We start from the raw sequence: 13,992 nt of genomic DNA on the forward strand, positions 1-13,992 counted from the left end.
CCCTCTGCATCACCACTATTTAGCAGAGGGTACAAGAAGGTGGACGATCCCTCTCCACTTCCCTGTTAGAGGATGGTGGATCGAGGGTTCCTAATTTTTAACTCTGCACCGTCAAAAGAGAGCGGCGATGGCAAGAGACTATGACCTGCTGGATGCAGCAGCGCATTCTGTCACTTGGCAGATTAACTGGGTAGAATCTCCTGTGGTATACCTACCAGTATCCCTGCCCGATGTATCATCAATTAAAAATACCACATACTGTCAGAGAGCAAATCTGGTTCGTTGCGGCTTCTGGTTCAGCGCTCTACCCTCCCTAGCTGCCGCATGGATTGCTAGAGCAATGGTCTCCTGGCTGTAGACCTTAACTACTTTGATTCACACCAGTAACCTTTTCCTGAAGACAGTACAACTGGCCAATCAAATCTTTTGTGCGGGAGACTAACAAAGGATCGTATGTTTCCTACAACCCCAACCGGCAGTGGAAGGGTTGTCCAGGACAGTCTAGATCTTGGTTCCAAAAAGGGGAACGAAAAGTAAGACCGATCCTGGACCTCAAACTTCAAACAACCTTTGACAAGGTCCTCCTTTTTCGAATGGAGTTCCTCCACTCAGCCATTACTTCAACAGAAAAGTGTGGAGTTTCTGGCATCCATCGACATTCGGGATGCTTACCCTCACATTCCTATTTTTCCCATCTTCAATAATTCCTTCGCTTTTCCATTTGCGAACAGCATTTTCAAGTCACGACCTTGTCCTTTGGCCTTGCTCCCGCACCCAGAGTGTTTGCAAGGGTCATGGCGGCTGTCATGTTCCTCTTGCACCCTAGAGGCATGGTCATCCTGCCCTGTTTGGTCGACTGTCTAGCCGCCCTTCCAGGACTACGCTGAGTCGTCTATATCACTTGCGATACCCTCTCACCTGGGCTGGCAGCTAAACTTAGACAAGTTCTCCTCATTTCCAGCCCAGCAGATATACTTTTTGAAAATGATCCTGCACACTTCCAGAAGGATGGTAATTCTCCCTCGAGACAAGGTGATGGCCCTTCAACGGAGCTCGTGCACTTGATCACTCATCCCCTCATTTCATTCAATTTGCTAGGAGGGTTCTGAGGAAAAATGGTGACGACAATGGAAGCAGTTTCCTTTGCTCCGCTCGTTTCAGCAAGTCAAACAGACTTTCAGACGATAGTCTCTGAGCTCCTTCTTCATCCAGGGCCTTTCTCCCGGTTCAATGGTTATTAGTAACTACCAATGCCAGTCTTCTCTCAATCATTGCTCTGGAGATCCGAACAGTAGTCCTACAGCAGGTCCACTGCCTTCTGGCGGGTCACCCCATCCGAATTCAATTGGATAATGCAACGGCTGTGCCATACGTCAATCATCTAGCAGGTACCCACGGTCAGGCGCCATGGGCGAGGTACCTCACATTCTCTGATGGGCCGAGATCTATCATTCGGTGATCTCGGCAGTACATATCCCAGGAGTAGAACTCTGGGCGGCAAACATTCAGCCGTCAGGGTTCCGCCTCAAGTGAGTGGGAACTTCACCCGGAAATCTTCCATCAAATGTGCCTTCACTGGAGCTCTCCAGTTGTAGATCGGATGGCGTCCAGACTGAACGCCAATGTACTCGAGTTCGTGGTTCAGCCTCGAGATCCAAGAGCCATCGTACTGCATGCTCTGGTTCTTCCGTGGTACCAGTTTCCATAACTCCCCTTCCACTACTTTCGAAAACCTTTCGGAAGCAGAAAGGGCCCAGTGATCCTCGGAGATCCGCACTGACCACGTCAGTTTTTTGTTTGCGGAGCTAGTATCTTTCCTCCTTATTGCAACAAAACTGCACGTAGGGACTTTCCCGCAGGGAGTTTTCACACGTAGTTCTTCCCTATCGCATACCATTAGATCATTGGGACCTTAATGGTCCTAGGAGTCTTACAGTAGACTCCTTTTTGATCCGGACAGACTTTACTTATCAGGGAAGGTCGCCCTTTTTTCTTTGCGATATCCTCATCCTGACGAGTCTTCGTAGCTAGCTTCTCTGTTCTTTCAGACTTTTTTCCCTTATTACCTTCAAGGCAAGGTTGTCCTCAGGCCATCCCCGTCCCTTATTACCGACGTGGTATTGTATTACCACTGTTATGAGGGCATCGTTCTTCCCTCATCTCTTTTGGTACCAGTCCACAAAATGGAATGAGTTCCCCATATTCTGGACGAAGTGAGTGCTCTGAGTAGGTACGTCTCGAGGACGGCGTCCTTCCGAAGGTTGGACGCTTTATTTGGGCTTCCTGACGGTAAGGGGAAGGCTTCCTGACGTTTACAGGAGGGGTTTAGCCGTTTCATCGGCCATGTTAGCCAGATGGATTAGTTTCATCATCTAGGAGTCCTTCTGTGTTAGATGTTAGCCTATCTCCATGTCTATCGAGGGTTCTAGGCACCAGGCGTCGGCAAATCACACCTGCAAGCTTGCGGATTAGTCCAGTCTGCATGCATTCTTGAAGCACTATAATTCCCACATTTCCACAGATGTATGTCTGGGCAGGTGGACTCTGCAGGCCACGGTGGCACACTTGTAGGTAGCGGTTACACAGGGCCTGATCTGATGTTGTCCCCACCCAGGGACTGCTTTGGGACGTCCCACGGTCTGTGTCCCCCAATGAGGCGAAGGAGAAATAGGCATTTTTGTGTACTCACCGTAAAATCCTTTTCTCCGAGCCATTCATTGGGGGACACAGCTCCCACCCTGTTATTAGCTTATGCTTGTTTTATAATCTGACATGCTATACTCTCTTATATAATATGACATGCTATACGCTCATGTTGTTATTGATCTACTGCTTTTGCACCGAACTGGATAGTTGAGAGCCAGCAGGAGGGTGTATACTGCAGGGGAGGTGCTAACTTTCTTTGTATCACTTAGTGTCAGCCTCCTAGTGGCAGCAGCATACACCCACCGTCTGTGTCCCCCAATGAAGCGAAGGAGAAAAGGATTTTACGGTGAGTACACAAAAATCCCTATTTTTTTGTCCATTGGATATCATCCCACAGGAATAGCATTCCACTGTCTCCTCTAATGCTATTGCTTTCTTTCTAATACTAAGGACCACATTCAGCTCTCCAAGATGGTCGCAAGCCACATCCACAGCTCTCAGAATAGTGACATCCAGTCCTACCACATACAGTAATGACACCCGGATCCCTCCCGCCACACACAATTACCGGTATAATCACAGGCAAAGCTTCCGCATAGAAATCACACCATGACCTTGTGCTTTGCTCCCTTATAGGCAACATACTTATATCCAGGGGTTCCCACCTTACCCCCATTTAGTATTCTTGCATCAACCACTCACACAACACCATCACATCCAGTTTCAAGCACTCTTCTAACTGGCAGTATCACCTTATCTCCAGCCTACCATATTTGTCTCACCACCTCCCTTCCCCTGCTAGTATACGCATCCAGATCTGCTCTTCTGTGCACGCATATTCAGAAAAGTCACCATTTGGAGACCTTTGTAGTTGTTTGCTAAATGCATGAAGTTGGCAGACAGATGTGAGCCATGCATCATGGTTCCAGGAGCCACTAATGGCTCCCGAGTCACAGGTCGGGGATTCCTGCTATAGTGTGTCATTTGCTCCTTTAGGCTACGTTCACATTTGCGGTCGGCGCCGCAGCGTCGGGCGCCGCAGCGTCGCCGCATGCGTCATGCGCCCCTATATTTAACATGGGGGCGCATGGACATGCGTCGCACTTGCGTTTTGCGCCGCATGCGGCGCCCGCGTCCGGGCGCAGAGGACACAGCAAGTTGCATTTTTGCTGCGTCCAAAATCAATGAAAAAAAGGACGCATGCGGCGCAAAACGCAGCGTTGTGCATGCGTTTTGCTGCGTTTTTGTTTGCGTTGTGCGTTGCGGCGCCGACGCTGCGGCGCACAACGCAAATGTAAACGTAGCCTTAATGACTGGCCCAACTTCTGTTCCTGCCACTATAGCAATATACAAGCTCCTGGATCTCAGTGGGAATTTCCCTGCAAATTTCATAAGATTTCACCTCTGCCATTATTATGTCCTAGCTTCCACTGTAACTGACCTGTACTTAAACTGTACTTGTAACTGTCCTAAAATACCCCAGTAATATGGTGCAGGTCTTTGAAGACCGTTTTTTGGGACACAACTTACTCCAGAATGCCCCCACATTTAGTTTGTTAAATTTACTCTGATATTTTTCTGTTGGTGTTTAGCGCTTTCCTTGTTCTTTTGTTGTATTCATTAAATATGTAAATATTGTCATCACAGCGATGATGTTTTCTAGTTATATATTTTTTGTTTTTTACATACGGTATTTTGCTTCTGTAAGGTTTTGTTCATATTTGATTCCATCCTCTGTCAAAAATTTTCTGCAGTCAGTTATTTTTTTTTCTTTTCAAAACAACTTTATGGTTCTCATTGTAAACCGATGTGGTTTGTTTGGTAGCCTTTATAATAAGAAGGATCTGCATTTTGTTACGTAGGTAGCAGAAATGTTAACATTTTGTTTGTTTTCTTCTTAGAATGTGAAGAGGCATTAAGACCCATATACTCTGAAAAATATGAAAAGTATGTAGCAAAAGATGTGGCTACAATCCAGGTAAGACGTTTTTCAGATAGAAATTGAGCTGTTTATAGGGAATTCGACACCCCTAATGTGCAAATGAAACGGCTTTAACATTTATATTTGGTATGTAGTCCTTATAAAAAAAAAAATCGTACCAGGCATATACATTATAATGTTATATTTGCAGAAAAATCGATTTGTATTTAATATGCAAATGAGGGCATTTTGGTGCACCCTTGACGAGGCCTTTGGCTTGGTAAACTGTTACACCCTTCAATTTGCCCCTTAACTTAATTGACAGTGCTTGTTTGAGAAGCACAGTCTCTGTCTAAAATCTTCAGTTTTTCTGCACTTGTACACTCACACTGGAGAGGCCCAGGAGCGTGCTTCAAAATGGCAGTGCTATCACTCACACATTATGGCTATGGCGTGCAGCCGCTGCTCCATACACCCGGAAGAGTAGCGAGGAGGGGAGGACACTGAGGACGTATAGCTGCTGATAAGCAGGGGTCAGATTGCGCGCTCACTGATATTGAAAGTGCACAAGTGCAAGAACGGGGATTGATTTTAGACTGCTTTCGCTCTAGCCATCAATTAAGACAAGGGACTGACTGTAATATGAAAATCGGAGGGTGTATCGCTGCACCAAGCCATAGACCACACCTAGTGTGCACTTAAGAGCCCTCATTTACATATTAAATAAAGGTAAATTTTTATGTAAACCTTTATATGCCTCGTATTATTTTTATAGGAGCAAAGTCCCGTTTATAAATGTTTAAACAGTTTAATTTGCACTTTGGGGGATTCCCTTTAACATGAGTGCAGAAAAAAGTTATTTGCCCCAATATTAAATTATGAAGTATACACGTTCGAAAACATATTTTTTTCACTGCTAAATTCAGTATTTTATTTTGAGTCTTGTGATTTTGGCATTTTTTAAGGATTTTCTCACTGTGGAAATGCAGAACGTGTAACTCTAGCTGATATCATTAGTCTACAACAGGAAAAAGAACTTGAGTTTTTTGGCAACAAGTAAGCCGAGCAGCAATACTTAATGTAGCGTTGCACATAAGAGTATAGGGTGAACATAAAGAGAAATAAAAGCCTGTGATTCTAATGTACTATCACCCTTCTTTAAATTAAAATAATCAAACTGTGTTTTTTATATAACGCTGTGGTCCAAACAGTCCGCCCTGTACAGCCCCCCACATACATATTAGATTAATGTTTTCAGAAATTCAGCCTTCAATCGAATATGTATTGGGGCGCCAGAAATGTGATTGTTGGGGGAGTTATGGGATTCTGATTTTTGGAATCGCGAACCTTTTATCCTCCTGAAGATAAGTCACCATCAGCCATGTCTGGCAGTATTTGTCTCATAGAGAACAGGAGCGTTGGGCAGAGTGAACGCTCCTATGTGTGGGAGAGCCATGCAAGATGGCTGCCAACCGGACAATGATTTGGTTGGCTCCATCTAATGTGTATTGTGGGCTTATCTTTTAGGCTAAAGATCACAGATTGTATAGTAAATAACACTTAACTTTTATTAAATCATTAAAATCATTGGTAATAAAGTGCACCAAACAAAAAATGTTATGGTGCTTTACATGTGAAAAGGGGTATACATAATAAAAGACAACTACGATATTTTTTAACAAAACAAGTCACCAACTGGTACAGGAGGAGAGAGGATCCTGCCCACGAGAGCTCACTGTCTACAAGGGATGGGTGAGGAATACAGTTGGTGAGGGGAGAGCTTGTCGCTGAGCGGTATGGTAGAACGTGGGTTACTGCAGGCTTGTCGGAAGATGTAGATCTTAAGGTTCCTTTTGAAGGTTTCCACTATAGGCGAGAGTTTAATATGTTGGGGTATAGCGTTCCAAAGTAGGGAAGATGCATTGGAAAAATCTTGTATGCGATTGTGGGAAGAAGACATAACAGGCGAGTAGAGAAGGAGATCTTCTGAGTATCAGAGGTTGTGTGCAGGTAAGTACCGGGAAACCAGGTCACAGATGTATGGAGGAGACCGGATATGGATGGCTTTGTAGGTCATAGTTAGGGTTTTGAACTGGCGTTTCTGGGCAATGGGGTGTCATTAAAGAGAATGACAGACAGGAGAGGCCAGAGAATAGCGGGGGGGGGGGGGCGGCATGTGGATTACCTGGGCAGCAGAGTTTAGGCTAGATTGGAAGGGTGTTAGAGGGGAGTCCACAAAGCAGTAGGTTTCAGAAGTTGAGCCGGGAGATGATGAGGGCATGCAATAGTGTTTTTGCCAATTCTTGATTAAGGAATGTGCGGATCAGGGAAATATTTTTCAGTTGGAGTCTGCAGGAAGTGGAAAGGACTTGGATATGTGATTTAAAGGAGAGATCAGAGTCCAGTGTTGCCCTGAGGCAGCAAGCTTGCGGGACTGGGGAGAGTGAGCAGCCATTCACTTTGATGGAAAGATCTGTTTCTTTGAGTGAAATGGGGGAAAGATGATGAATTCTGTTTTAGCTATGTTAAGTTTTAGAAATCTAGCAGAGAAGAAGGATGAAATAGGGGACAGACATTGTGGGATTCTGGTTAGTAAGGAGGTGATATTGGTCCAGAGAGGTAGATCTGTGAGTCATCAGCATAGAGATGATACTGAAAGCCGTGGGACTCCTATGAGTTGTCCCAGGCCGAAGGTGTAGATGGAGAAGAGCAGGGGTCCTAGAACTGAACCTTGGAGTGGGGTACCCCGATAGATATGTGGCAAGATGAGAAGGTGGTGTGAGAGTGGGAGATGCTGAATGTCCGGTCTGTTAGGTATGAAGAGATCCAGGATAGGGTCAAGTCTGTGATGCCAAGAGAATCTGTAGAAAGAAGTAATGGTCCACTGTGCTGTGTCAAAGGCAGAGAACAGGTCCAGGAGTAGTAGGATAGAGTAGTGTCTCTTGGATTTGGCAGTTAATAAGTAACTTGTGACTTTTGTGAGGGCAGTTTCAGTGGAATGATGCAGTCGAAAGCCATATGATAAGCAATCAAAGAGTGAGCAGAAGGAGATGTGGGAAGACAGTTCAAGATGGAGGTTTTGTTTCAGTAGTTTTGTGGCATAGGGGAGAAGTGATATTGGATGATAGTTACACAGAGGATGTCAAGGGAGTGCATTTTGAGGATGGGTGTGATGGAGGCATGTTATAATTAAGAGGGGAAGACACCAGTTGTTAGTGATAGGTTGAAGAGATGGGTTAGGGTTGGGATGAAGACTGTGATAAGGTTTGGGATGAGGTGGGACAGTATCGGGTCAAGTGCACATGTTAAAGTTGATCTTCCGTAATGGCAGAGAAGCTGGTTTTGGAGGAGGGCCGAGTTGTTATAAGGAGGGGCTGTTGGATCTGTAGGCAAAAGCTTTGTCTGAGGTTATCAATCTGAGATGAAAGGAGATGGAGGAGGTGCTGGGGGATGGCAAAAAAAATTTAAAGTGTTGAATAACTGCTTTGCCAATTAATGAAAGTATTAGGATACTAATCGTAGTATAAGATAAGAGCACACTAAAGTATGTCCTCAAAGTCCTGAGACCAAATAAAGAAGGGATAATTTGTATCAGTGTTTCGATCTGAGATATTAGGGCTTAATATTCGAAATGTTTGAGGGCACGGTAGCACCCATATAATTCTGTTCTCATTAGTATGAATAAATATATTTAATTCTACTCCCAAGATTGTCCGAGAAAGGTTGGAAGTGGTGGATGTACACCACAGCTAAATAACTGTACACATTTATTATGCACTACATAGTATTTACTGAACTATCTTAGCACTCTCACCCACAAAGCACTCCATGGCTCAGCACCACCCTACATCTCCTCCCTGGTCTCAGCCTACCTCCCTACCCGTGCCCTCCATTCTGCTAATGACCTGAGATTAACATCCTCAATAATCAGAACCTCCCACTCCCGTCTCCAAGACTTTTCATGTGCTGCGCCAGTTTTTTGGAATGCGCTACCCAGGTTAATTTGATTAATCCCCAACACCCACAGTTTTAAGCGTGCCCTAAAAACACATTTCTTCAGACTGGCCTACCTCCTCAATACATTAACTATCCCTGTGTTGCCCATTTACAATACCATAACTAGGTTCCTCGCATCATGTTCTCACATGCTTCATGCATCTAATAGTCCTCTATGTCTGTACTGTTACATACTTAGGCTGATAACCAGTTGATCCAGCATGACATGAACACCCGATGAACACACGATGGCTGATCTGAACAATGAAAGCAATTGTTACCATCCACCTCTCGTGTCTCCCCTTTTTCCTCATATATTGTAAGCTTGCGAGCAGGGCCCACATTCCTCTTGATATCGGTTTTGTTATGTGTTCATTGTTTATGCTGTAATGTCTATTGTCTGTACAAGTCCCCTCTAAAATGTAAAGTTCTGCGGAGTACGTTGGCACAATAGAAATAAAATGATTTATTATTATCTTATAGATGCATTAAAGTTAACCTGTCAGGTCGTATAACACTATTGGCGTGTAGATACAGGGTTAATCGTTAAGAAGGTGCCCAGCTGCTGTACTGAAGCGTGGCACGGCACCTAGGAGAAACTGAACTTTATACCTTTCAGTCATGCTGATGTCCCAAAGCAATTTCAGTACAGTCACTGCTCACAGCACTGAGAGTGGTAGCTGTAAGCACACCCTGGCACTGACTGACAGCTGGCACTGTACTGATGCACTGCAGAGCCAGCTGTCAGTCAGAGTGCTGATGCATGCTTACAGCCCTCTTCTCAGTGCTCTGAGCAGTGACTGTAGCCCCTCTGGGCACGTCTGCATGACTAAAAGCTAGCGGCTCCTGCAAGAAATAAAGTTAATTTTCTCTTGGGTGACATGCTTTAAGCACAGCACCTGGGTATCTTATTAAAGGGGTTTTTCCATTAGCAAAGTACATTTAAACCCCTTCATGAAGGAGCACGTTTTTGTTTTGCATTTTGCGTTTGTGTTTTGCTCCCCTTCTTCCCAGAGCCATAACTTTTTTATTTTTCTGTTAATATGGCCATATGAGGGCTTGTTTTTTGCGGGGACAAGTTGCACTTTTGAACGACATCATTGGTTTTACCATATCTTATACTCAAAAACGGGAAGAAAATTTCAAGTGCAGTTTTTTTGGGTTTTTTTTTTACCATGTTCACCAAATGCTAAAACTGACCTGCCATTATGATTCTACTGGTCGTTATGAGTTCATAGACACCAAATATTTCTAGGCTTTTTTATTTAAGTGGTGAAAAAAAATAAGTTTGTTAAAAAATAGAAAATTGCATCATATTCTGAGACCAGAACCGCTTATGATTAGAGATCAGCAAATATACTCGTTACTCGAGATTTCCCGAGCACGCTCGGGTGACCTCCGATTATTTTTCAGTTCTCGGAGATTTAGTTTTCATCACCGCAGCTAAATGATTTACATCTGTTAGCCAGCATAAGTACATGTGGAGGTTGCCTGGTGGCTAGGGAATCCGCACATGTAATCAAGCTGGCTAATAGCTGTAAGGCCATGTGCACACATTCAGGATTTTTTGCGTTTTTTTCGTGTTTTTTCGCTATAAAAACGCGAAAAAAACGCTAACATATGCCTCCTATTGTTTACAGGGTATTCCGCATTTTTTGTGCAAATGTTGCATTTTTTTCCGCGAAAAAATCGCATCGCGGAAAAAAAAGCAACATGTTCATTAAAAATGCGGAATTGCGGGGATTCCGCACACCTAGGAGTGCATTGATCTGCTTACTTCCCGCACGGGGCTGTGCACACCATGCGGGAAGTAAGCAGATTATGTGCGGTTGGTACCCAGGGTGGAGGAGAGGAGACTCTCCTCCACGGATTGGGCACCATATAATAGGTAAAAAAAAAAAGAATTAAAATAAAAAATAGTGATATACTCACCCTCTGATGGCCCCCGGAGTGTTCCCGCCTCTCCGGTGCATGCTGCCGCTTCCGTTCCTTTAGATGGTCTGTGTGAACGACCTGCGATGACGTCGCGGTCTTGTGATTGGTCGCGTGACCGCTCACGCGACCAATCACAAGCCGCGACGTCATCGAAGGCCCTTCACACACAAACCATCTATAGGAACGGACGCCGCCGAGGAGACCGGCTGTCTGCAGGTGAGTATAACCTTTTTTTTTATTTTTTTTATTTTTTTTTAAACATTCTATCTTTTACTATTGATGCTGCATAGGCAGCATCTATAGTAAAAAGTTGGTCACACTTGTCAAACACTATGTTTGACAAGTGTGACCAACCTGTCAGTCAGTTTTCCAAGCGATGCTACAGATCGCTTGGAAAACTTTAGCATTCTGCAAGCTAATTACGCTTGCAGAATGCTAAAAAAACCGTGAAAAAAACGGAAAAAAAACGCAAAAAAAAAAATGCGGATTTCTTGCAGAAAATTTCCGGCTTTCTTCAGGAAATTTCTGCAAGATATCCGGACGTGTGCACATACCCTAAATCATTCAGCTGCGGCGAAGAAAACTAAATCTCCGAGCACTAAAAAATACTCGGAGGTCACCCGAGCATGCTCGAGAAATCTCGAGTAACGAGTATATTCGCTCATCACTACTTATGATTTGTATGCCGAGCTGATGTTTTTATTGATACCATTTTGGTGTGTATACGATCTTTTGATCGCCCGTTATTGCATTTTAATGCAATGTTGCGGGGACCAAAAAACCATAATTCTAGGGGTTTGACTTTTTTTTCGATACACAGTTTACCGATTGGATTAATTCTTTTTATAGCTTGATAGATTGGGCAATTCTGAACATGGTGATACCAAATATGTGTATGTTTGATTTTTTTTATTATTATTATTATTTTATTTTGAATGTAGCAAAATGGGGGTGACTTGAACTTTTTATTTATTTTTTTAAATATTTTTAATACGTTTTTTTTTTGTTTTTTTTACTTTTGGCATGCTTCAATAATTTCCGTGGGTGACTAGAAGCTGCCATAATCCGATCGGCTCTGCTACATACAGGCGATGATCAGATTGTATGTAGCAGAATTGCTGACTTGCTATGACCGCCGACCACTGGGCATCACTCATAGTAGACTGGCAGTGACAACCATAGAGGTCTGCTGAAAACCTCTGGTTGTCAATGTTGACCCATCGGTGACCCACGATCACGTGACGGGGTCACCGATGGGTGGGATTTCCGGCATGCTTGCCGGAAGCGTTCGTTAAATGTCGTTGTCAGAGATTCACAGCGGCATTTAACTAGTTAACAGCCGTGGGTGGATTGCGATTCCACCCGCGGCTGTTAGAGGCACATGTCAGCTGTTCAAAACAGCTGACGTGCTGGGAAAGATGTGGGCTCAGCGCCGGAGCCAACATCAAAGGGGGAGACACGTACGGTTTATGTCGTGAAGGGGTTAATGAATAGATCGTGAAATAAAAAGAAGTTCCACAAGTGTTCAAAAACGTGTTCCTGTGCTGAGATAATCTCATATATGTGCCCCTGCTGTGTACTGTGTAATGGCTGTGTCTCATCATACAGTGCCACAGCTCCTGGGCAGGGGGGGCAAAAGAGTGTACAGACATTACAGCAGGAGATCATGGCTGATTCTTTCTGTCAGATAAAACATTGTTTAATAACAGGCAGCAAATGCTTTACTGCACAGAAAGAATCAGCTGCCAATCCCATGCTGTAATGTCTGTATGCTTTTTTGCATCCCCCCTGCACAGGAGATGTGGTATTAAAATGTTCTTTGTTCATGAGAAAACCCCTTTAATGCTATTTACCAGCAGATTAAGCATATACCTGCAGGTTAATAGCGTTATCAAACTTGACAAGTTCCCTTTAACTTAGAGTACGTAAACTATAGCAGTGCTGTGTTCAGTTCGCTACCTGCCAACAATTCATTTATTCATCTGAAGGAGGCACAGACTGTGAAATAATGAACAATTTTGATAATTTTCCAATCTTTATTTACAAATTCTAGATTTCATACCCTAAACCGAATGCCCTGATTCAAAGGATGGCATCTTTACAGTTAGATTGTGATGCAGAGCCACCAAGCATCCCAAGAGGTAAGAGATGACCCTAATTATATAACTGCTGTAGTATGAGAGAACTCTGTTTTACAAGGCCAAATTTACACACAGCAGTTTGGAGCTGTTTTTAATTCTTTTCTTTTTTTAAGCCTAAGCCAGGAATGCATACTAGAAACAGGAAAATTACAATTGAGAAACTTGCCCTTGTTCTTTGTTGTGTCCAATTTATATTTTCATTAAAAAAAATTATCAAAAGTCAAAAGCTGCTGTGTGAATGAGGCCTTAAAATACATCAAGACAATCCCCAGTTTAGACACACAAGCCTCAATTCATCAAACAGATTCATCATAATTTTTCAGATTTTTGATAAGCCCTCCATGATATCTGCCAATCGTGTACGGTGTGACGATAAAAGCAGGTTAACAAGCAGAGCCGGGTTCATCAGCAGCAGCATGACAGTTGTGTATCATAGGTAGACACTAGTGATAAGCAAATGTGCTCAGATAAGGTGTTATCTGAGCATGCTTGGGTACTAACTAAGTGTCTGGCGTGCTTTAATAATGAGTTTGAGTCCCGTCGCCTGCATGTCTCATGGCTGTTAGACATCCACAACACATGCATGGATTGCCTGTTTGTCAGGTACAGGTACTCGATCATATTATTAAAGCACGCTGAACATAACGCAGCTAACGCCCAAGCATGCTCGGATAACACCTTATGTGAGCACACTCATGCCTTACTAGTGGATACTAGAGATGAGCGAATCAATTCGCGGGTATCTGGTACAGTGTCCAGGTCAGTGGTACCTAGTAGTGATGGCAGTCCAGCTCTTTTTGGTGATCTGGCTCTCATGGCTCCGCTCACCAAAAAGAGCGGATCCTAATTGCATCCCTATTAAATATGTGTTCACCATAGGTGAATATATATTTATGGTGACGTCAGTATGACTGAAACTCCGCCCACCAGTTTTGAAACCACGCCCATGTGCAGCCAACCAATAAAAGTGACGAATGGGCGGGGTTTGTTTTGGGTGGGCAGGGTTAAGTTTGCTGAACTTGGGGAATTATACGCCCAGTGAGAGCCATTAAGAGAATTTAGTGGCTCTCACTGGGGTGCCGGCTCCCATCGTTCATGGCAGGGAGCCGGCTCTTTGTCTCGGATCGTTCACGAACGACCCATCACTAGTACCTAGCTGCTAGACGGGGGCGTGCCAATCTCTTACCTCCCAGTGTCCCCAGCTCGGCATTTCATTTGACCGTGTCGGCACCACATCATCTGTGCGATGTGATGGAAAATGTTTCGGCACCAAAAGTGCTGTTTTTATATAACAATAAAAGCAAACAAAAAAGTACAGATAATTAGTGTCACCACATTTTGAACAGCCCAAGC

At 43.9% G+C, this 13,992-nt stretch overlaps 1 protein-coding gene across 3 annotated transcripts in view; it reads left to right on the forward strand.

Moving 5' to 3' along the window:
• The window catches only part of RIPK1 (receptor interacting serine/threonine kinase 1), an 86,411-nt gene that overhangs the window by 43,051 nt on the left and 29,368 nt on the right, over positions 1 to 13,992 (forward strand). For all 3 annotated transcript variants that reach the window (XM_077269788.1, XM_077269787.1, XM_077269791.1), the window contains 2 exons: positions 4,548 to 4,624; positions 12,552 to 12,639. In XM_077269788.1, the coding sequence (XP_077125903.1) occupies positions 4,548 to 4,624; positions 12,552 to 12,639 (165 nt within the window). The remainder of the gene's footprint in view (positions 1 to 4,547; positions 4,625 to 12,551; positions 12,640 to 13,992) is intronic.

This window comes from Ranitomeya variabilis, chromosome 6 (assembly GCF_051348905.1).
Source record: "Ranitomeya variabilis isolate aRanVar5 chromosome 6, aRanVar5.hap1, whole genome shotgun sequence".
NCBI lineage: Eukaryota > Metazoa > Chordata > Amphibia > Anura > Dendrobatidae > Ranitomeya > Ranitomeya variabilis.